This window comes from Zingiber officinale, chromosome 4B (genome assembly GCF_018446385.1).
Source record: "Zingiber officinale cultivar Zhangliang chromosome 4B, Zo_v1.1, whole genome shotgun sequence".
Taxonomy (NCBI): Eukaryota; Viridiplantae; Streptophyta; class Magnoliopsida; order Zingiberales; family Zingiberaceae; genus Zingiber; species Zingiber officinale.
The window spans coordinates 81,195,428-81,220,177 of NC_055993.1; the positions used below are offsets into that span (position 1 = coordinate 81,195,428).

The window sequence follows — 24,750 nt, forward strand, 5'->3', positions numbered from 1 at the left end:
TTAGTTAATTATTTATTGCGTAAGTTAGCTAAATCTAATATCCAGGTCAAGTCACTTCAAAAGGAGGTAACAACCCTTAAAGAAGTGACTAACCCTAGCTCCTTGACTGATCTCGATCATATTGGAACCTCAACTCAAGTCCAAAAGCTTGAGGAAGAGAATTCTAGCCTGAAAGATCAAGTCAAGGTATTAAAGGAAATGTTGGAATGGTTTACTCTAGGTTCCAAGAATCTTGATCTGATTCTTGGAAAACAGCGAGCCGTTTACAACAAATCCGGACTTAGATTTAAAACTAAGCGCAAATATAAGTCTTATTTATCCCTTGTTAACATAACAAATAGAAAATTAGTCAAAGCATGAGTCCCCAAGTTAAACTTGGTTAATCAAGTTGGACTTGGACAATATTGGGTCCCCAAGGATCAAATCCATTACCTTGATAGACCATATCGAGGCTATGATCCAGGGGGAGCCAATAGGAAGACCATTTTTAGAATTGTTTGATGATTGCTTTTACTGCTTTTATTATACATGCTTAGATTAGGCTAGATAAGTATCTGGGTGTAATTTACACTTGACTAGTTAGACCTAGAGATTTCAAAAAGAAAATTAAATATCCAATTTCTTTGAAAGGCTTTGTCTAGAAGTGGTGGATGATCCCATACCCAAGAAGGCCTAGTGCCTCGCCACAACCTGGAAGTCAATCTTTGAAATGTATATTTAATTGACCAATTGAAAAATCTGAGCCTAACCCAAATGTAAATTAATCCTTAGATATAATTTAAACCAAAGATAAAATTAACCATCTCACAAAATCCATAAGGTTTCCTGATTGATAACTTAGAAATGGGTGAGATGAACCTAGATAAAATTTAGAATTAAATTAAAACAATATTAACTTAATTAATTAAATCAACTAAATCAATTTTAACTCAATCAATTAATCAATTTTAACTTAATTAATAAATCAATATTAACTTAATAAATAAAATCAATTAATCAATTTTAACTTAATAAATCAATTTAACATAATTTAATAAATTAATTTAACATAATTTAATAAATTAATTTAACTCAATTAATAAATTTAACTAAATTAATAAATCAACTTAAAACTCAATTAATAAATTTAACTAAATTAATAAATCAACTTAAAACTAAATTAATAAATCAACTTAAATTAAATAAATTAATAAATTTAACTAAATTAATAAATCAACTTAAAATAATTTAACTAAAATAATAAATCAACTTAAAACAATTTAACTAATAAATATATATATATATATATATAAAGATAAAAAATTTATAATAATAATTAACCTGCTTAGGACGCCTCACAAAGACGCCTCCACAGTGAAAGGAGGCGCCCTCGTGAGCGGCGGGAAAATTCCAGCCGAAACCATGGAGGGCGCCACCCACCAGTCGGAGGCGCCCCCACCCCCATAACCAGTTGAGGGCGCCCTCAACGCTGTTTTTTCCAGCGAATTTTCAACCACGAAACAATTCACACCGAGGTGCCCTCCTCGACCTAATTTTCTCCCTTTCAACCCCAAAATACCTCCTAGGTATACCCTATTTTGTTTGATTGCTTCAATATATATATATATATATATATATATATATATATATATATATATATATATATATATACTTTTTGTTATATGTTTGCTTGTGTAAAAATAGGAAGAGAAGGAATGTAAACGCTGCTTCTAGTAGCACACCATCCAGGGATCCTAGGTTTCCCTTTGAGTGGCATAGGATAGAATTCCTTAGGAATAATTTTACTCCATTAAAATGTTGTTATTTAAGCATATCCTTTTTTACTAGATATTGTCCATCTATCATCCAGATGTTTGAGCACTACCAGCTAGATAAGCTGGTTTACTACAACCATGCAGTTAATCATGACCTATGTGCACAGTTTTATAATAATCTAGATAGAGTAGATGATTTGACTTACTCCACCAAAGTTGGTGGAAGGGACTTTCAGTTTTTTCCCACTCTTTTATACACTAGTATAGGACTTAGGCCATCCACATATTCCTTTTTGTGCTACCCTAGTAGGGACTTGCCATTTGGTGAGCCTTACTCCCATATCACCCTAGATACTATCTATATGTATCTTTTTGGGGAGGAGAGACCACCTGTAGTGACTGACTTCGGGTCACTCTCTCTTAGGGTCCAGGACTATATTATGTACCAAGTCCTGACTTCTTGCATTTTGTCGATCGCATCTCGGAACGTTCCGAAGATGCGCCCTTCTCATTCTTTCTTTTTATATGCCCTTTGTCAACGGTTGGACATAGATATAGCTTTACATATGCTCTATAACATTATACGTGCCTCCGGTCTCATCACTAGGCTCGAGATCCATATGCCCTATTGTCATGTCTTGACATATATGTTTTTGATCCTAGAGATAGACACTACCCAGGGGAGGATTACTTCCCTTAGTCCTTACGATGAGTTCGGACAGAGTCAGTTAGCCCTAGTGCATGTAGATATTACCGCTCAGGGGATCCTAGCCTGGAGAGGTGGGCCACAGCTAGCTGCTCTAACAGGAGATGATTTTTGTGCCTCTGCCGAGAGAGAGGAGTGGTTAGAGTTTACAGAGGCAGATCTCTTTGAGGATCCTCCTCCAGCACAACCCTCGACCTTGACCCAACCCTCGATTTTGACTCGACCCTCAATTTCATAGTCCGTCGAGGATCGCCTCACTCGTCTCGAGGAGTCCTCTGCATATTTACTACAGTTAGTCTCGGATGGCTTCAGCACACTCCGGTGAGAGATGATTTCTCTCCAGGATGACGTGACTTCCAGACTTGACCAGATTCTTCAAACTCTCTGAGGCCCTGAGCGACCATTACCACCACCTACTGACGATGCTCTGACTTGATCAGTCCTTATATTTCTCTATGCTTTGTATATGTTTGGCATCCTATCTATAGACAGTTTGTTCAACTCTGTTTGATAAACATCCTTTATAGACGTGGATCTATCTACTTTCTAAATTTGTTATTTCAGTCTATTACTCAGTTTCAAATTCTAGGAAAAATATTTTCAAAATCCTAATTTTATTAAATTTTCAAAATATTGGATTTAGCCTAGGAATTTACCCCTATAAAGCATCTACCCCTAGTTCTTAGCCAGAGCATCTCACAAGCACACTAGGTTTACCCTGCTTGTGTATAAAAAATATTTAGAATGGTGTGAGATGCATAGGGTACTGCCTGAACTTCAGAATACTTATATATGTGCATCGACATAAGTCTGGGTAATAAATACAAACTTTATATAAATCAAATTAAGCGATCCATGTTTAGTCAAAAACTAACTGAAATATTTACTTAATTTAATTAACCAAGTGAAAGCTATTATCTCTTGGTAAACAGCTAGTACTTAAAGGTTAGACAGTTGTTTGTAAGTAAATAATTTGGTTATTCATACTTGGATTCTAGGACTATTTTTTATATAACAAAATTATTTTGGCATTAATCAAGGGGGAGTGACCAAGGGATTTTTAAAAAACTAAATTGATATTTTCTTTTGACTTAGTTTTCGAAATAAAAATTATTATGTTACTTAGTGATTGAAAACTTTTTTATAATTTTTCTCAACTTTTTACTAAGTGTTAGAATTTTTGATTTCTAAAATAATTATTTTTGACTCAGCTTAAAAATATCCTTTTAAAATTATTTTGAAATTTTTACTACATCTTACTAAAGTTTTTCTTGGATTTTAAGATTCTTTAAGCTAAAATCAAAATTATAACCAATTTTTTTAGGTATTATCAAAAATCTTAAATATCTTTTGAGTAAAGTACTTCTCTTTCCCATCGTTTAAAAATTTAAGTACTTTACTAAGATTTAAAGCTTCCTTAAATGTTTCTCAAATGTATAACTCATTTCTAAAAATTCAAACAAAAAGGGAAAAATATTTTTGCTAAAGTTCCTTTTTCAAATCTAATATTTCAACTCTAAGCTGTCTTTCATAGGGAGCATATCATTTTTTCTTTACATCCTTTCTCTACTTTATATATTTTTGATATATGGAAAAGGGGGAGAGGGAAGTGAAAATTAAGAAAGTTAAAGTAAAAATGAATAAAAGTGAAAAGTAGAATATTTTGTTCAATTTGCTACAACTACTTAACATATTCTAGTTATTGCAATTACTTGATTCTTAATATTGCATTTATACTTTTTGAGTACTTTTGTTTTACTTAACTTTGAATTTTATTGTCATAATAAAAAAGGGGGAGATTGTTGGTGCGGGAAGCATCCGACGATCGAACCTAAGTTTTGATAATGGCAAAGGGTTCAAAGTTAATGTTATTTGTTATCTAACGTGTTTGAATGAGCTTGCAAGGAAGTCCTAAGTGTACTTAGGTAAAAAGTCCTAGTTGCAGTTAGAAAGATTGAAAACCCTAGGGGGAGGTAACCCTAGGTCTTAGGGGGAGATAACCCTAGGTCCTAGGGGGTGGTAACCCAAGGCGAGAAGTCTTGGCGGGTCGAGGGCTTCGAGCAAAAGGCTTAGAGTTGAGGACTCTAGGTGGCAAGTCCTGGTGTCGCAAACCAGGTGAAAGATTGGGCGGGTCGTGGAGCGGAAGTCCAGCAGAAAGTCCTGGAGCCTTGGGCGCTAAGTAAAAGTCCAGTTGGTCTGGAGGATCAACTGACAACAGGTAAACTCTCCTGAGTGAAGTAGGTGAGGACGCATTCCCCGGTGAGGGAACAGTAGACATCAGTTCGACCTACGATTTTCAGTCGGAAATCCGAAGTCAGAACCGGACAGTCCGATGATTGTCAAATACTTTATTTTACATGTCTATATTATGCTAACTTTGTTTTACAGGGTATAGTTGGTTTGTTGGACTAACGTATTTTACAGGAAGCAAATTGGACAACTTTGCCTCAAATGAATAGTACCCGAGGCGTCCTCCATAGAGCTTGGAGGCACCTCGGGTTGTATGCGGAGACTGCCTCGCAGCTTGGCGCGATGGCACCCTCATGGAGCTTGAGGGCGCTCTGGACATTGGTGCGAGGGCGCCCTCCATGGAGGTTGAGGACGCCCTCGGGCGGATAAGCGACGAAGAAGTCAGAGCTCATCCACGCTGTGGTTTCGGCGGGGATGAGGGCGCCCTCCATGTTGTTGAGAGCGCCCTCCACGAGCTTTATAAGTGTGTCTCGAGCAGCAGTTTAACACAACAACGAAATTGCAATCTGTCTTCTCCGTGCTGCTCAAAAAATGATCCAGAAAAGATATAGCAAGACCCCGAGGACCAGGAGCTTCAAACTTATTATTTTTTGTTGTCGGTATAAATTTTACTATTTCTCTAATATTGTACTCAAATTGTAAAGAACTTCCGTGCTTATAGTGATTGCCCAAAGTAAACGCTCAACAAGCGTGGACCTTGGAGTAGGAGTCGCCCCAGGCTCCGAACTAAGTAAATCTTGGTGTTCGTGTGTTTGTTTTTATTATTTCAGCTGCATGTTTTATTTCTGATTCTTCCGATACAAAAGTGAAAGCCACGAGCGCTATTCACCCCCTCCCCCCCTCTAGTGTTTTCGATCCAACAATTTGCACAATTTTCAAGAAATTGGGATGACGTTAGCAACCATTAAAAGATACTCACTCACCAGAGGAAGCGGAGGGAAGTTGAAAAAAACGCTAAGTGCTACCCATGAGCATCTCGAATAGATGGAATGGATTGTCATATAGCCGAGCGGCAACTCTAAATCTAGGTCAGTGAAAATAGCCGAGTGGCAGCTCTAAACCCAGGTCAGTGAAAATAGTCAAGCGACGACTCTAAGCCTAGGTCAGTGAGATACAGTTGAGTGGCGGCTCTAAATTCATGGCGGGAAGTGACTGTAGTATTCTCTACAGTCGAGCAGCGGCTCTAAATTCGAGTAAAGTTGAGCGACAACTATAAACTCTTAATTGGTGGGACGCAAAGCTAAGCAGCGGTTTTAAACTTAGGTCAGTTAGTGATAGCTAGGCGGAAAACACCTATAGCATTTACCATAACCGAATGGTTGTTCTAAAACCAAGAATGTTTGATCGGCCGTGGAGATCACTAAAGACACTGCTTGTCCAGTCAGTCGAACTTATAGCCTCCTTCGACTAGACTTGAGAGAAGGCTTGTGATGCAGTGGTAAAGGGAGCCCACCAAGTATAAGTTAAAGGCAGAAATAGCCGCCGACGTGGAGCTCAAATTCAAGGCGGTCAAAGGTCAAAAATCGTTAGGTCAGCAAAGTTAGTCGAGCAGGTGGCAACGAGCCAAGCGGACCTGAAGGGTCTGATCGACTCGTAGGCTCATCTGAGCAAATCGCTCATCCGGCCGGGATGACTATACAGAGAGGACATCAAATCAATACAATTGTGACGACTTTATAAGGGCTAGTCCGACCGGATTGCATGTCCAGTTGCGCAAGGAACAACCTACCGAGTCTAGCGACCATGGAGAGGAACAACTAAGATTGATTGGGCGGGGAATCTCAATTGAGCAGCTCTCCAACTTAGCCAAACAATGGGACCCCTTGCTTAGCTCATTGCATCCTTCTGAGAGTTGGTGTCACCGATAGCATCACATGGTCAACAGACAAATCGTATGATAGAAGCTTCCACTGTCATGTCAGAGATTTGCATGCCCTGTTAAGGAATGGTGTCAGAGATACTTTCCTGACATGTCTTTTCATAGGACAGTTGGGAAAACGTCTATGTGCCTTGAGAGGCATGCACGCTTGCTACTGGAGCACTATATAAAGGGGGTCCATGCACCGATGGAGGTATGCATTATTTGTGCTTAAGCTCCTGTTGTTGCTATAGTTCTTTATCGTCTTTCTACTATTCCGGTGACTGGACTTTAGCGTCGGAGGACTAATGTTGAGGACCCCTTTCTTGGCCCGACATTGACGTTCTTGGTTTTACAGATTGGAGTGGAGTCTTCACAAGGTCAACTACTGAGTTACACCCCCAGTCAACTATCTTCATCGTTTTCAGACAAGATTACCGGCGACGGCATGAGGTCATTGGATAGTGATCCTATTTAAAGTTGGGGAGATGACGTGTTGGATAGGGGGTGGCATTGAGGTGATTTGTATGTTGATTGGGAGAAAATTCTAAGCTAGAAGAAGATGACACTAAGCGATCCTGGAGCTAAGAACCGCGGATTTGCGCACACTATAGACAGAGTTAACGAGAACGTTAGAGCAAGAACCAGGGAAGAAGGGTCCTTGGCACAGGCACTTTGACGCTCAAATCAGAACAAGAGCCAGGCGAAATGAAGAAGATGATGAACAATGGAACCATAGTTTAGATGCACGAGTGTACGAATGCATATGCATTCATGCGCGTACCTAGCTAACGGAGAGGATTCTCTTTTTATACCGTCTCTCATATCCTCCACATTAATGAGGCATCTTAGAATGTCTTATGTCAGAGTATGTCGAGTGGTGGAGTATGTATGACAACTTTCCTATAGGCAGAGGAAAGCTCCATTGCAGCCCCCAGGGCGTAGCGCAGACGGTGGGCGCATGGTATCTCTGGCGTAATAGTCAGGGGTCGATTCTCAGGAACTGACGACCTGGGGTTTACCCCGCCATGCGCCTATGGCCTGTGTACCTGCATGAACCTCCCTCCATATCCGTGGGGCCGGCACTAGGGGGGCCGCTAAGGTAGCGGATCTACCTTTTTTTTTTTTTTAGGAAAGCTCCATTGCATGCATATGTCAGTGTAACGACCCGGCTCCTCGCGGCCCAACCTTGTCCCTTGGGCGGCCACAATGGCGGTCCAACTGGCGACCCCTTATGTCGTCGACCGACGACCCTCGGCCGTGTCGTTACTCACAAGGTCTTCCCACCTCTGGTTAGTGGATTTTTGCCTTCCCCAGGATTCGAACTCTAGACTTCCAGGATAAGTATTAGAGTTTATGAATCCTGGTAGCCAAGTGAGTGACGCTCACTTGGCTACTAGGATTCATAAACTCTAGTACTTAGCTTGGAGGTCTAGAGTTCGAATCATGGGGAAGGCAAAAATCCACTGGCCAGGGGTGGGAAAACCTAGTGAGTAACGGCACGGCCGAGGGTCGTCGGTCGACGACATAAGGGGTCGCCAGTTGGGCCGCCAAATGGGCCGCCCAAGGGGTCGAGGGGCCGGGTCGTTACAGTCAGAGTAATGACATATTCTCTGACAATTTTGTCTTTTAGGGAGAGTCTGATCGGCTCTGAGCTGACCGGCTGTAGACTAGGAGCCATGTTCATGTGGAGAACTGAGCCTCATAAGTTCGACTGGTGTTGGGGCAGAGCGGATGTAAATTGAGAGCCTTGTATTTAGAGAAGTGGGGAGCTGAGCCCCTAAAGTTCGACCGACCTTTGGGCTAACCGGGTTTATGTTGGAGATTAGGAATTTGCTTTGACAATATATGCTCGATCGGACTTTATATTGAGGGTTCATCTAGCACGCGACCTCTATACTTGAATATAAAGTTCTATCCAACTGAGTGATGTGCCTAGCGTATCCGATCGACATTTTGGTCCGATCGGTTAGAGCACTCGGCGGTGGCACTGGACATATTTTGGCATGATATCGATAAGACCCGAGAGTTGATCCTGTCCTAATTTTGACCACCACATCAGCTGACTTTCTTGATATCAAACCCAACTTCGGAGTTGAGATCCTCTGTCCCCAAAATGATGTGTCCTCGTGTCTCCTCGTTGATCGGACGGTCATGATATCCTCGTGATGTGCACTGCATCCTTGAGATATGATTTAATCCGTCCAATCGACGAGGAGATACATCATTTTGAGGACAGAGGATCTCAACCTCAATTTCGAGGGTTCCACCTTACTTGTCCTATTAGATAGTACGACGCCGACCTTGCCCTCCTTGTCCCACTCCTGTGTGATGTAGGAGTAGCTGTGATTGTCGACGCCCTTGTTGGTGTGGATCAGCTGGTACTTGGAACGACGCCGGTCACAGAGGCGGCCGTTGGTGAGGAGGATGACGGCGCCGCCCATGCGGAAGAGGCCGACAAGCATGGAACGGTTGTTGCCCAAGTAGGCGTTCAGCGTCATGCTCTCGGTGCTCACCACCAACACGTAGCTGTTTGGGTTACTAATATTATTAATAATAATGTTTACATGCGAAGGGAAATGACCCGCAGTTCCACGTGTAAATTCGCCCCTGCTGAACAGCTTCTTACATAGAAGGGTCCTTACTCTTGATACAAATCTATCATTTGAATACCAACTCCTCCTAATTTCTAAGCACCGAGGAGTAGATCCCCGGTCTAACAATTTGAACCAACGTGGTTAGTGGTGGTTAACAATTGGAGATACTAATCAATAGATAGCGATTGATTGCTACTTTTCCGGAGCAAATTAGAATCGCAACACGCATAGAATCTGAAACCTGAATGGCAACCATGAATTGATTTTGTTACCTATTCTTTGTTATCACTTTCTTTATTCAACTTGTGTGTAAATACCTTACAAATCATCAAAAATATTCCATAAACCTCTTAAAGTTGACCTGGAAGCTTAGTTGGTTCGTGTTGTTGGAGCTCCTCACTGAGCCCATTTGATCTTCTTCTTTGACGCCCCTTCACTGAGCCTGGTCTCCTATAACTAAACACTCCAGGAATTGCAAAATCAATAACTATGACAGGAAGATGATTGATGGCTATAACTAGACACAGTTTTTATGTACAAGGAATTGCAAGTTTCTTGTCTACCTTTCACTGGCTCTACAATTAAAAGCACAAGAAACCACGAGGTAGTTTAACAAGATGAACCAAGGTCCAACCCAGCAAACAGATATTAAGTATCATATATTATGAATCTGTCTCCAGCAAAAGCTAAGCCAATAAATACGGTATATGCCTTTTCTATAAGTGAAACTTTTGTACAAACAAAAATGATTAAAAGGACCACAAGGTCTCTAAGTCGACCACAAAGGCACGGACTACAGCTCAAGCAAGAGCAACTGTAGGAATTAACAGCGCTTCATTTGTTGGCTTAGATATGGCTGTCAAGAGACTCGAGATTATATATTAAAAATCCTTGGTCTGCATCTGGTACAAGTATTTGCCACTAAAACAAATCTTAAACTGAAATAGCTTTGATTGAAATCAGAATTACTTCCAGCAGGATAAGGATTCAAGAAACTGTCCTTCCATAACAGATAGATGCAATGTAGAGGTTCTTAGCCCACTTATCCTGAGTAAATGCAGGGTAAAAACTGATTATGAGTAATGCTGCCAACCAATTGAAGAAATAACAGTAGTATGAGCAAGCTGACCTTGGCATGTTGGCTAGGGAAAGCAGATGTCCTTAATGTCTCTTGTGTTTCATCAATAGGTTTTCTTATAGGAATACTTAAAACTAGAGCAGTCTGGTCCCATGTTGCAGCAGTTGCAGTGATGCGATAACCATTATCCCACCTTCGATGTATACCTTCACTGGGGTATAAGAAATCAAGCTCCACAACCTGGTTGATAAGAAGATAATATCACTGCATATATCAGAGCACAAAGGCAATCACAATCGTTAGTGATGAATTGAGGGTAATCAGAAATGACCTGATCTGAAAAACCAGCATTTCGTGACATGACAACTGCCCATCTACTTCCTGCAGTGGCCATTGCAGTTACAAAGAAACCCTCCTTCCATTTCTTGTTTATCCATTTGAAGGGAAATGACTCGCTGACCTTGTATGATTGTTGTGCATATTGTGTGCCTTGCGATGATATATACAGATAGGAAACATTAATGCAAGTTTTCAAACGGATATGAGATATAAGAAAAAGAAAATGGTAGCTACCTTTTGACATTACAACCAACGAGTTGCCATTGTTTGCCCCAGCTAAAGCAGTGATGTAGTAGCTTCTCTCCCACTGCTCCATTATCCACTCCTTCACATTATTTGCAAGAGATGAGAAACTGAAGAAAATTTAAGAGGAATTCCTGTAATTATGTGAGGACTTGGGATATTACTCACTTTATGCAGAAACAACGGGGAAAGTTGGTAAACTTGGGCAGTATAACCAGTGCCAGCGTCCATAATTAATGCCCATAAATTTGAACTAGAAGCAACCGAACTAATGAACAACCCATCCTCATTTCCTTTGTGAATGTGTTGTGCAATCCTTGTATCAGCAACGTTGTAGTGATATCTGCAACATTAACATGGTGAAGACCAAATGAGCTTATTCTTGTTGGTGAGTATTTCATTTGCAGAACAAGCATCAAATTTGATGAGCCTCACCTTTGTTTCATAGGTCTCCTGGCATTGTAGACACTGATCCACTGTGTTGCAGGCATACCAACACGTGTTTTCTTCTTTGGTTGCTCTTCATCCTCTTCATCAATGGTGAGTCGGCCTCTCTTTTGACCAACAATAAGCTTCATTTGAGAATCAAGAAGGATTAGCTACTTGAAAACATAAAGTAAAATTAGATTTTGGAAGGTTATCTATACCTTTTGAGCGCCATCTGTGTTGATAGGTCTGATATCTGGATTTGGACCTACTAGTTCATCAAATAGTGAGATGCACTTAGCATAGTTCGGTTCTTCATCAAACTTCAAATTGACAACATATTCAATGAACCGCCTGAAAGGTTGTGGACAAAAGCAACACAGTGACTCTGAGGAAGTAGCCATTTTTCTCTTACAGACAAGGAAGCCTTTGTTCTCACCCTACAAAGAAGGTGAATGTAAGCATAAGAAGTAAAATCAACACAAAATACCAATCAAACAGCACCAAACCTGGTACCCTTGCCACGGTAGACGACCTCGGAGAAGAAATATAAGGGTATAAGTAAGTGATTCCAAGTCATCTCTCCTACTTCCAGTTCTTCCTAAGTGAGCATGAACGCTGGCATAACGTACAGTTCCCCTAAGATATGAATATGGACAAAGTTTAGCATTATTAGTTAATTTATAAGTTCGACAATAGAAAATAAATGTGCATTATGAGAAATGAATGAAAAAAGAATACACACAATGCTTCTCATAGCATTACCTGAAAACATCGGGCCTCTGATCATACTCAACATGCTGACCTGTAACACTATCCCTCCATTTTGTCGCTGATAGTGATAGAGAAATAAAGAAATAAATCACTAAATTTATCAAATTTGTCATGCTATTACACATGCAAATATCAGCAACTACCTAATCCAAGATCAACTAGAAAAAGCTTCTTTTCTTCAGAAGTTCCAGGAGGACCAAGTAAGAAGTTTTCAGGCTTTACATCCCCATGAACATATCTGTTTAAGATTGGGATATGAAACACAAGTTAGTAGCATATAAAGAAAATATTACAAAAATTAAATCAAAGACACAAAAGACAATTTGGTGATCTATCAAACTCTTGGAACCAAGAAAACACCCACCCTTTAGAGTGAACTTTCTCAAGGATAGAAATTGCTTCAATAGCAATACATGCTACCATTTCAATGGACATCCTGCACATACAAAAAAATAACAATAGAAATGTTGGGAATCACGAATTGCAGTGCGAAATCATAACATATTTGTAACTCACGTATGAGAATTGTTATTCCACGTGTCCCACAAACTTGGACCCAGCATATCCATGACCTATGCATTTCAAAATTTTTAGATACAAATTTTTCAGTAAAAATAAAGGCACTGAGCCTCTACCATTCTTTCACATACTACAAATAATAGTTAACTAGTACTCCATTACCATAACATAGAAGTCGCCTTGACGGCCTTTGTAATGAACTCGTGGAATACCATGAACTCCACCTAGTGTGCTGCAAGCATGATCTCCATTAAAAAGAAATATATAAATCTGAATCACACATGAAGCTCATACTGAAAATTGACTCACTTGTAGACTTGCCATTCATAAGGAGGCCCATGGTTACACCCTTTGCTTGTTCGATGCTCAAATTTCAGTGCCACCTGGGAAAGCCGAACTGACAAACTTTAAGCACATTTGCAATGAAATCTCCTATAAGAATACACAACGATCACATAAAAAAACTAATAACAATAACACATTAAACACCTCCAAAGCATTGGAACCAGTGATTCTGTCATCAACATTGACAGCAGAAATTCGTCGACCAACATATACTTGTCCAAATCCACCTTTCCCAAGTTTCCTATCAAGTATATATACTGGTGAGTTGCCAATCTGGACCTGTAACAAAAAAAAATAAAAATAAATGCTTCACTAAAATAGCATTCTGGATATCCATTGTGATATAGTGAAATAAAGGGAGTTTCCATTTCATCCTTCGAGACAACATATAAAATGATGTTATACTCAAGCCAAACTCCAAAGAGAGTTACAGCTAATCAAGGGAAAGCAAGAAGAAAAGAAGCAACCAAACAGAGAATCAAGACATAATCTAAATCATTAAAACAATATTGCTCAGACTATTCAGTAGAAAATTTTTAGTTATGATATAATAGGAGTATATGTTGTTGGTTTCTTGAATTAACAACAAATTAATATTGAAGACTTGTACTGACTAGTAACATTTTGGTTGAGTTAAAATTATATGGTTTTGAGCATGTGCTCAATGAAAAATTTAAGCATGCACTGGAGATTCCATTTCCTCCATCCTTAGAGACTACCTATGAAATGATACTATATTCAAGCCAAACTCCAGAGAGAGTTAAAGTTAATCAAGGAAAAACAAGAAGAAATGAAGCAACCAAAAAGCGAATCAAGACAAAATCTCAATAACATGAAAACAATACAGTTCAAACTATTCGGCAGATAAATTTTAGTTATGATATAATACCAGTATATATTGTTGATTTCTTGAATTAGCAACTAGCATAGAAGAGCTATACTGTCAAAAAAACATTTTGGTTAAGTTGACTTTTATATGATTTTGCTAATGCACTCGATGCAAAATTTAAGCCTGCATATTTGAGCTAAAGAAACAGTAAATAGAGTACCAGAACCTCAAGATTTAAAATTTAATCACCTTAATTGCATCAACAAAAGAAGGTCACAGGCCACCAAATTGGCTAGATCCATCACAGAAGGTCTACTATAACTGTGTTGATCTTGACCTCTTATATTTTACTATGCATAAAACTGCTCACTAAAAGAAACCTAGGTGAGCTATGTTATCTATGCGACCAGAAGGCAAAAGGTTGATTTTCAATAAGATTTTGAACATTGGCTTCTTTCCCTCAGCAACATCTGCTGCAGGAGTTTGGATTGGTAGTATCCCCAATAGATAGATGCTTCTAGTGGAGTACCAAACAGGTGAGAAATCTACCATCTACTGATTTATCATTTTCAGGATACTTGTTCATGATTTCTCAAACGACAATGTACTCATGGATTTTTGCTGACATTCAAATTGCATTTCACTGCAACATCCAATTTTATTGTTCAAATGTGGCATTCTTTCACTACCTCATGACTTTGACCCATCTTTATTAATAGACGTGGAATTTCCTTTTCTTGATTTACCCAACCAAATTTTCATTTTATATGGGAAAAATTCCTTTAAAAGCCCCTATTTTTCAGAAAGGCCCCTCTATCTATACCACTATGCTTGCCATTTAAAAAAAGAAAAAAAAAATTAAGAATAGGCTGTATGACCATACTAGATCACATGAATACCTGATTATGTTGCAACTGTATCACTATATCACATCAAACACATAGATATACAAATATACATCCTGAGGTGTTGATGTACATAAGTTATCATCATCATTAGGTCGTGGCTGTCCCAATTACTTGGGGTCAACCACATGCACATGTTATATTCTCAATGTCATTACACTGCCTGACCTTGACATAACGATCTGTATGTATAGTAGCACATTATAATCTCATACGACATCATGATCAGGACCCGAAATATCTAACTAGTGATGTTTCTAGATCTCAACGAGCTGTGTTACTTATAGGAGTTCTGTACCTAAACATGAGAGTAATATGCTGGCCGGGGCCCACTTGACTAAGGTCAATTCAATGGTTGAATATGTGGATGCAGATTTGTTATAAAAAAATTCTATAATGTTATAGGTAGTAATCTCACATCATGCTATATTTCAAGGAGTTGAGCAATTTTGCACTATTGTGCCCACCTATGGTAAAGGACAACAATCGGCATTTATCTAGACACGATTTTTTACATGTATACACAGTATCAGGAACATTGTTGCAAAGTGATTATTTATCAAGATAGCAACTTGAATATGTGTTGTATATTGATCTTTCTCAATTAGAACTGATTTCGGCTTCCCACCCTAGTATATGTTAACTAGCATGAGTTGATTTTTTTTACACACCTTCACAGAAGTGCACAATCTCATAGTATTTTTCCACTTACACTGATACGATTTAGTATAATTGTTATTCCAAGAATGAATTCATATATAACCTATGTTATCCTTGACACCACGATCTGAATGTTGAACACTGTCATGGAGTCTGAGATACACATTCCTCTGTTTCAAGGAAGATGATTAGTTTCAAACCTACCAAGGTAAAGAAGTTGAGGACTAGCATGTTGAAGGTTGACATTGACAGTTTTTGCAGTTTGCAACTGTGCTGCACAGTGCAAACTGTAAAAGATGAGCATGAGTTAGTGTTGAGGATCTCCTTGAAAGTTATTTTGTCATAGATGATCACCCATGAGAGAGTTGAGTAGTTGAGCATGAGTTAGTGTTGATCTATCTTACCCCAATAGATGTAACAGTTTGACAATTTTAAGGCTATCATGTCTACAAAGTTACCAGAGGCATCCACTCCTGTATTTAAATCACAGTGCATTCTCCATTTGATCCCTATATTCACCATGCCTGACTATCTTTGTCACCATAAGTTTCATATTACCTAGGTTTACTGACTCATGGGGTGAGTTGTTCTATTACTTTAATGACCGTATAAAGACACTGATGAAGTTAGCTATGACCATCAATTCCTCACTTGTTATTCTTCTCTCTTCATTTTTTTTACATTTCTTTAATGCCATGATAATATTAGACATTCTTACATCTTTTGTTGCTAGTGAGACACATGGATCTTCTATCATCCTTTAAGTGTCATAAGTATATTATGACTGTTAGAAGAATTATTCATTTTTCGTGCTTTCAACAAGAAGCACCGAGTATTCTTATGTTTGTTACATTTATATGGATAAGGACACAAAAACCAATGGAGTCGCAGCTGTGACATTGATTTTGGGTGGTGGCTCCAATCCACATGACAGTTCCACTTCAACAAACAATTTTATGTGACTTTGGGCGGTGCATATGAGACCTAGACAACATATATGTTGAAATTGACTATAAGACTATGTTCCTAGATCTGTATTCCATAGACATATACCTTAGTAGCTATGTCTATTGTGTATGCTCTGAGTGGCGAATACTCCAAATTGGTACTAACTGTGGAGATTCAAGTTCAAGTATTTTGGAGTTGAAGTCATGATCAGATCTGAAAATTAAGCATATATTTATAAAGTAGATGAGACAAGGAAAGAGAAATACAATGTGTGCATAACTGAAAATTTACGCATGCTTCTACCAGGACAAGGTTAATAGGTGTAACAAGATTCATCTTTGAGTCTAATTTACAACTTAATTGGTTTTATCTTTTTTAGAATAGAAGTGCTTGATCAAAGTGCATAAGGTAATCCATGATGTCTTTACATACAATAAAGGTCGGTAGTAAAAATATATGATTATTAATAATATTTTGAACTTTTACTTCTTCCCATGATGGTGTCTGAGAGCAGGGGGTCAACAAGATAACAACCCTTTGAATAAGGTCAGAAATATTGGAGAGGATATGATAGCCTAACATAACCCAACCCAACCCGATTTGAAACATCATTAACAAAGGAAAAAAAAATTCAAGTGTGATGAGACAACCCTAATGTGTAAACAAGCGACATCGATTGACTTATTCTAATTAGTTTTCAGAAATTTCAACAACTTTTTTGTAACATATAATTTATTTTTAGCAAGTTCAATAAATTTTAGATCATGTAGCTTATTGTTTTACAAATATATCATTATTCTATTATTATTCCATATTGACACAAATGACACAATCTACTTGTGACATGATTAACATGACATGATGTGAATTGTCACCCCAGCCTCCAATAAAAGTGAAACATTGAAAGTGAACAAAGGTGGATAGGAGACTACTATTTTCTTACTTTTTCCTAAAGTTTATGCTTAGTAGGATACGACATTAATAGATCGAAGAATATTCCATCAAGGAAGAATCAGATAACTGAATAAAAAAAATTGCTTAATGGTATATCACTTAACTATTCTCAGACATTTGCTGCTCCAAAATTCCTAGCCTTCCAACTTAAAAAGGGCAACACGGTGCACCAAGCTTCCGCCATGCAGGGTCCCGGGGAAGGATCCATTGTACGCAATCTTACCCTGCTTTTTGCAAGAGGTTGTTTCTAGGATTCGAACCCATGACCTTCCAACTAAATCAAGAACGTAAATCATGCTTGGATTGCACGAAATCAGCTAAAGCATGAAAAGGTAGGTTCTCATAGGAAATGACATTAAAGTAAACAATGCAAGAGATTTTAGCTAATACTGTCTGAGTGAAAATTGGATTCCAAGAACGCATTAAATAAACAGTACAATGTAGAAAGTGAAATGCCTAGTTTTGTTAAGCATTTAACTTAATCTTCTACACATAACTAAAGATATTAAAATAATATCTAACAATCAATAGTTCGGCAAGAGACAAAAGCTAGCGGTTTCAAGTACTAATTGATAACCTTTATAATGAAAACGATCCTATTGAAACATATCTTTGTAACTACAAGTCACCATGAATCAAAGAAAAAAATCAAACCTTTTCTGGCAGGGGCGCAGTGCTCCCCTCCTCCTCAGCGCCAGGAAGCTTGTCAGCATTCCTCCCACCGCCATCGAACTCATCCATTCTCTTGTCCGCGACTCCTTCCTCCTTATTTCCTTGCGGATCTCCCCGACCTTCTCCTTCGCCTTCAACCAAACCAATTTCCTCCTGCTGGACAGGACTATTCAGATCATTCGCATCGCCCGTCTCCTTCCTCCTCACTGCCGCCCCTCTCCTCCTCGTAGCCGGAGCCGCCCCACGGGCAGCTTTAGGCACCGGATTCAGCTGCGCTCGGCCTCTTCGCGGCCCGCTACGCAGCTCGGGCATCTTCACTTACCTACACCTATCTCAAAGTAACCCACGACCCCATCCGATGGTATAAGTCTCAGCTCCATCACCGCGCCGGAAATCTCAACCAGCAAGCAATCGATTCGAGGAAAAAAGGTCGGGAATCGCGCGGGGGAGGTGGCGGATCGTCGATCGGAAGTAGGGATCGACGGAACAAGGAGGATTTCCGGCTACAGCAGAGTCGATTTGGCAGTTAGAGAGAGAAGAGAGAAGAGAGAAGAGAGAGGAGAGAGGGGCAGAAAAATGTAAGTCTCGGCTATTCTTCCTCTTTATTCCAAGGAAAAGGTTCGTGAATTCGATCGGTAGCTGCTTAAAAAAAAAACCAAGCGAAAACGGTAACAAAAAAAGTATTTCGTGTACTCGATTACCAAGTGGCTCCCATGTAAAGTCATGTTACCAAATCAGATGAACGGTACAAAAGGGGTGAGATGGCAGACGCCACAAGAGTGGACGGCTTCTCACGGTATCGCCCATCGGCTGGCACGTATCGGCCATGGTCCAGATTTCTCGTGCATGCGACAGGTCGAACTTTGGGCTACAGTGGGTTCGTTAGTCGGTACACATCCGCCGTATAGCTGTCAATTTAGAATTGGATGAACCGGCCAACCAAAGAATTGAGTTAAAATTTTATTAATATTTCGCGGGTCAACCCGTCTACTCATAACTTGCACGAATCTACCCAGGATGAATTTGAATTAATCCTTAAATTAAAACATATATGTAAATTAAATTTTATGTTAATTTATTTTTTTTATTATAATTTTAAAATAAAAATAATACTTATCTATTTATATCTATTTATATTTAAAATATCTATTTTAATTAAATTTATTTATATTTAAAATATCTATTTTTAAATAAATTTAATTGATAAAATATTTCCGAAATAAAAATGTTAAAGATATAAAATTTTATTTTAAAATTTTTAATGGATGACAGATTGACCCGTCTAATCCATAATCCACCTTAGATTGAATTGGAAATTTTCTAATCGGGTAAAATGATGAATCAACCCTCCCCGTTCTACCAAATGGCCAGTCTATCATGAGCCACTTCACCTTGTCATGGATTGATCTGTCTAACAATTCTAATCCACCATGCACAACTCCTTGCCAAGGAGTCCTTTGAATGTCCAAAAGCCTTTTTCTATGGAACTATACGGGCAAACTCACGGAGCATATCTATCTCATTATTTCTCAAAGCGTCATCCTATTTTTTCTTATTTTCTTTCCTCTCTTAGCCGTTGAAGCCTCACGATCCTCCTCACCGCCACAACAATCTCTCCCCGCGCTTGCTCTCTCTCTCGCTGCACCCTCCCTCAACTTTTCCTCTCGTCATTCTCCTCGCCGAACCCTTCTAGCCCAGCCCTTTTTGTCGTGCCCTTTTTCACCGTGAAGTCTACCGTCATCGCGCCGAGCCTCCCTCCCTCGTCGCAATGAAGCTAGGTTTTCCCTGCCGCACCCTCCCTATTGCGACGAAGCTAGGTTTTCCAGCACGTCCCTCACTTGTCGCGACGAAACGGGGTTTTCCCTCTCTTGTCGTAACGAAACTTGTCGCGCCGCGCCTTCCCTCCTGTGGTTGTTATGTGGAGGTTTTGATGGAGTTTTTGGATGATTAGAAAACAAGAAAAGTTTTTATTTTTCTTGAATTTGATTCTCTGATCAGATTATGGTATGAAAATATGTGTTAATTATGATCAAATTTTCTTTGCTGTTGGAGTTTTTGTGAAAAATCAGAATATTGACATTAATTTTGAGAGTGTTGATTGCAAGTGTTTGTAGTATTGAGATTTTTATTTTTGTGTGTGATGGTGATATCCTCTTGTGGTTGGCTGAATTCGGCTGTGCATGGATTGTTTTAAAAAAGTTTGGCTACTGATTTTTGGTTTTCGGATTTTGACAGAAGGTTTGTGAAACGCAAGGTTGTTTTGCTATGGGATATTATGTGCTATATTTCTGGTTTACGAATGCTATGCAGATGCTTGTATATTCTGCAAGGAGTCGGTTTCAAACATCTATGAAGCTGTAGAATTCTTAATATAGCCACAAAATTTTAGCACTTATTATCTTTATTATCCTCTCTAAGTTGCTCATAGATCAACACTTATCTCTTTCTATTCTCCCAGTTGATTTTTATCTCTCTCTCTCTCTGTTCTTGAGCAAATCGACAAAGTTAATGACAACCAAGAATTAAAATAACTTGAATTTTGTGTTTCTGTTCGTGTGGATTGAGAATTGAATGACTCAGATGTGTGTTCTTAATGTAGGAGTAACAAAAAGCAACCAAATTGATAGACAGAAGAACGTACAAAATTCAATTTACACCCACAAATGAATTCGACTCCAGTAAGTCAACAAACACTATACAAATTAATCACAGTGGTTCTGAACTATCTTTGCTGGCTATCTCAAATATCAGACATAGTGATGTCTTTTTATCAAGTCCACACATCTTCCAAGCAGTTGTGTTCCCCTAACCAACAATCGTCTCTGCCCAAGGAGGTCCTTTCTAGCAAAATCACCAAGAGCTACCATTAAATTAATAACTAAACAATGATATAAAAATAGCATTATAATCAACCCACTTTTCAAGAGAAGCACAGAGACCTATGATACCCTAAACCTTTACATCCTTCGAGCAATTAACTTCGAACACTCCACTGTGAAAAAGTTCCAAAAGGGACACCAAAAATAAAAAAACTCAGAAGTGAGTGCTAGAACAACAATACCTCCTGTTCTCTCAACTGCAACTTTAAGTTCTGCCACACCAATCTAAAAAGACATTTTGCAAATGATTAACATAAAGTTATAATAAATGGTCCACAATTCCAATATTTCACTATAAAAAAGACTTTGGATGGCCAAGGTTGGCAAAGAGTAAGTTAAAAATTATATTTGTATTACTAAATTAGCTCAATAAAAGCAAGATGAAATGTACTTTTCAATTGTGCAAACGAAGGTAATAGATGATTACTAGTCATAGATGATTATGAATATCCTAGTGCATGTTGTTAGAATCTGCAACCAAAAAGATAATTATTAATTTCATTTTCTCACTGAACCATTATGATTTAATAAAATAAAAATTTGATAGTACCAACTATAGATGTTAAATTTACTTCAGATGTGTCATCAACGTTGTTTTGATGATTATCTTCAGTTGATCTAACCATCGACACATCGTCATAATTTCAAAATGTAATAAAATAAAAAGAATTTGAGTTTTCAAGTAAAATTATAATAAAAAAGAAAAATTAATTGGCACACATACCTTTGCTGTAAAATTGGACAGTTACGCTTGTCATGTGACACACCTCGATATCTGCATCCACGACATCTCCTGGACTTTGAGATTGACATCTTCTTTGATGATTTCAATCTCTTCCCGCATCCCTTTGTTCTTACTGAAGAAGGATCAATAATACCAAGGCCCTCATCTATGGATTTCTTCCTTTTACTTCCATCACCACATGGTTTAATAATGTTCATCTCTTGAATTTTGTTGTAGATACAATCAAATTGTTCATCCAAGAAGTTTGTCCCCTCATCAGTTAAAGATGCACTATCAATTAATACTGAAACTTTATAGGATAATCTCGAGTGTCTCGACATCAAAAACCTTTCTGGATATGGATCTGGATCTTTTTGCTCCCCTAAAGCATATATTCTTTCAACCTTTGCATCTTGTGTTCATCGTTTGAGTATATATGTATTAGGCAAATGAAACACTTAGTTGATACGAAAAAATGCTAACTTATGCCTACATGGAATGCCCTCATACTCAAATTTCGTACAACTACATGATATATAATCCCTTTGTTTGTCATGGGTAAGCACCTTTGGTTTGGAGGAATGACAACTTTGAAATTTCATCATATGATAAACCACTAAGTCAACTCCTGCAAATGTCTGTTGTACATAATAATCATGACTCTCGCCCACTTCACTTTGAAACTCCAATCATTTTTTTTTTTGTGTACAACTTAACCATTTTGAGTTTCAATTGGCCAGTTTGTCTTAATCTTAGGATGCTCATTCATATCAATATGGTCCGCAATTAACTCATTATGTCTTTGGTGTCTCAGTACTCTATTAAAACGGGTGATAAAATTCATTAATGAGTTCTTATTTAAGATATACCTCTTGAAAAGTGAATGTGAGCTTTCAAATCTCTGACTATTTGACATTTCAGCACAAAATACATGTCTAAAATATACTGGCACCCACTTGTGACGCAATTCATATATCGATGACAACCAATTATTTTTCTCTAAGTTAGCACACTTGATAACCTCTTCCCATGACTTCTCAAAATCATCAGGTGTTGTAGAATTTATAATAACATTCTTTATGCTTTAATAGTGATTTTGAAAGTCAAAGAGTGTAATTTATCTGGGAATTTGTTCAGTATGTGCCACAAACAATATCGATGCACTGTTTGAGAGAAAACTTGTGCAATGGCTTTCGTCATAGCAGGATCCTGATCAGTGATGATAACATTTGGTGGACCTTTAGACATGACTTCTATAAACTTCTTAAGCAACTAAACAAAAGACTCAGTTTTCTCATTACTTAGAAACCCATAATCAAAAATAATTGTCTAATGATGATGATTAACTCCTACAAATGATGCCAAAATTAGATCATATTTGTTGGTGTTATATGTCGTATTAAATACAACTACATCATCAAATACACTGTATGCCCTCCTTGATACACTATCAACCCAAAAACACTTACTAAATTTGTTATCTAAATCAGTCTTATAATCAAAGGAAAAAAGCTAAATTCTTCTCTTACTCAGATGTAAATAACTCTATCAATGTTTTGGCATCAATACCTTTTTGTTCATCTCTTAGTTTTTTTTTTAAATTTCTAATATCTCTTTCTATGTAACCTACCCCCTCAGGTCCTCCATGCTCTATTTCCAATAATCGCATTTGTTGACAAGTTGGTACATTGACCTCTAAAAACTTTTTAGTCAATGTTCTCTTTGCTGTTGAAACATTACGATGTGAGCATAGCAAATGCACCTTTGATGGAGTTTAGAGTGGATGATTATTGGTTTCTATAAAGTTACTTACAACCCAATTAGGTCCTGTTTGTTTCTTGACAAATGCAATATTTGATTTACAATCCGTTCTAACTGTGCCACGTGCTCTTTCCCTTATCGGCTGATCAACTTTTGTATGTTTAGCATTCCGTATTAGATTTGTATGTCCTTCTTTAAAGCATACAATTTGTTTCCACATCACTTCATTTGTCATCTTATTTTTCTTGCTTGTGTTTATCCGTGAACTAAATCCGGCTTCTTGTGCCTATTATAGAATGACTATGTCTTCTCTAGTGATGAGAATTCCATCCTAATTTTTGGCTTTCGATCATCTGCAACTTGAGGAATATATTCATGATCATCAACTCTATTTTTTTCCATTTCTGAGGAATGCCACATTATATTTGAGAACAAATAAGTAAATAAATATATAAAAACTACAACTTATTTCAATTTAAACTCAAAATTGCAAGTATTAAATCATTTGATAAAAAATACAACTTATTCCAATTTCAATTTCTACTATTTAATAATTTGCCAAACTTTTAGCTACTTCAATCAAAAATATCTAATCAGTACTATTGTCAGACTTTTAGAAAAATGATGACCAAATCAAATAGTCATAACAATAGCTTGGTGGACTATGATATAGAAGGAAATGTTTTACAAATATCATTATGGTTGGCCACTTAGTTGTACTTCAATCAGTAATTTTCAAAATAATATGCTTACATTAATCAAATTTCAGGAAACCATTTTACTTAGAACATAGCTTATGCCAAAGATATCAACAAAGAACATGAAAAAAAATCTCTATGTTATTAGAATATCTATCCGTGTACTAGTAGATTTAAATGCAACAATGTAGCGTATACAAGTTAGCAAGCATAGGTCTCTTTTTCTCTCAATCTTCATTATAGCTAATGCGGTGGTAAGGAGGGGCCCCACCCCGCGGAGGATAGTTGTCACAATAGAGGTCAAAGTCAAGGCGATCATGTCAACGCTCAAATATCATCGGTCGGTTGGGCGATCAGGTCAATGCTTAGATATCATCGGTCGATGATCATGCCCCTATCGGGAGGAGAAGTTCCTGGTCCGATCCCGCCTTCGACACGGGGAGGTGTCAAATGACCGACGCTCGATGGAGTATTGGACGTCGGACGGAGGAGGAGACGATGTGCAGAAGCCGGGTCGAGCAGCTACCCCGCTCGGCCAGGCAGCAGGACTCGACATTGGTAGAGCAGAACTTCGGCTGAGCGGACGTGACACAAGCACAGGGGAGTTCAGTCAAGTGGACGTGACACAAGAATAGGGGAGTTTCAGCTGAACAGATGCAACACACGCAATAGACATTACTGGTGCTATTGTTCATTCTTGTTACTCCGCCTTCTACATCATCGCCGATAATTGACTTGAGCATCGGAGGGCCAATGCCGGAGACCCCTTCCCTGGCTCAACACTGACGTAATATGTGTTGCAGGTTGGAGCAGAATTTATAGGTGGTCAGT

The 24,750-nt window shown here is 38.3% G+C and overlaps 2 protein-coding genes across 5 annotated transcripts; both read right to left on the reverse strand.

The window, feature by feature from the left end:
• Nucleotides 1-8,763: 8,763 nt before the first annotated feature.
• Nucleotides 8,764-9,069, reverse strand: LOC121978337 (3-ketoacyl-CoA synthase 16-like). The gene has a single exon (XM_042530696.1). The coding sequence runs from the start codon at nt 9,067-9,069 to the stop codon at nt 8,764-8,766; it is 306 nt and encodes a 101-aa protein (XP_042386630.1).
• Nucleotides 9,070-9,809: 740 nt separating this feature from the next.
• Nucleotides 9,810-18,482, reverse strand: LOC121975262 (casein kinase 1-like protein HD16). 4 transcript variants are annotated; one of them, XM_042526812.1, is made up of 16 exons: nt 17,840-18,482; nt 13,034-13,168; nt 12,854-12,927; nt 12,707-12,776; nt 12,542-12,597; nt 12,390-12,461; nt 12,169-12,263; nt 12,017-12,083; nt 11,761-11,890; nt 11,473-11,691; nt 11,261-11,379; nt 10,994-11,168; nt 10,817-10,907; nt 10,575-10,732; nt 10,295-10,483; nt 9,810-10,212 (listed from the first exon to the last, which is right to left on the reverse strand). In XM_042526812.1, exons 1-16 carry the CDS (start codon nt 18,167-18,169, stop codon nt 10,153-10,155), a joined length of 2,040 nt encoding a protein of 679 aa, XP_042382746.1. In that variant the 5' UTR covers nt 18,170-18,482; the 3' UTR covers nt 9,810-10,152. The 4 variants fall into 4 exon arrangements, with proteins under 4 accessions (XP_042382746.1, XP_042382745.1, XP_042382743.1 ...); XM_042526811.1 differs by having other exon boundaries at nt 11,261-11,397; XM_042526809.1 differs by having other exon boundaries at nt 10,575-10,907; nt 11,261-11,397.
• Between the last annotated feature and the right edge of the window lie 6,268 nt (nt 18,483-24,750).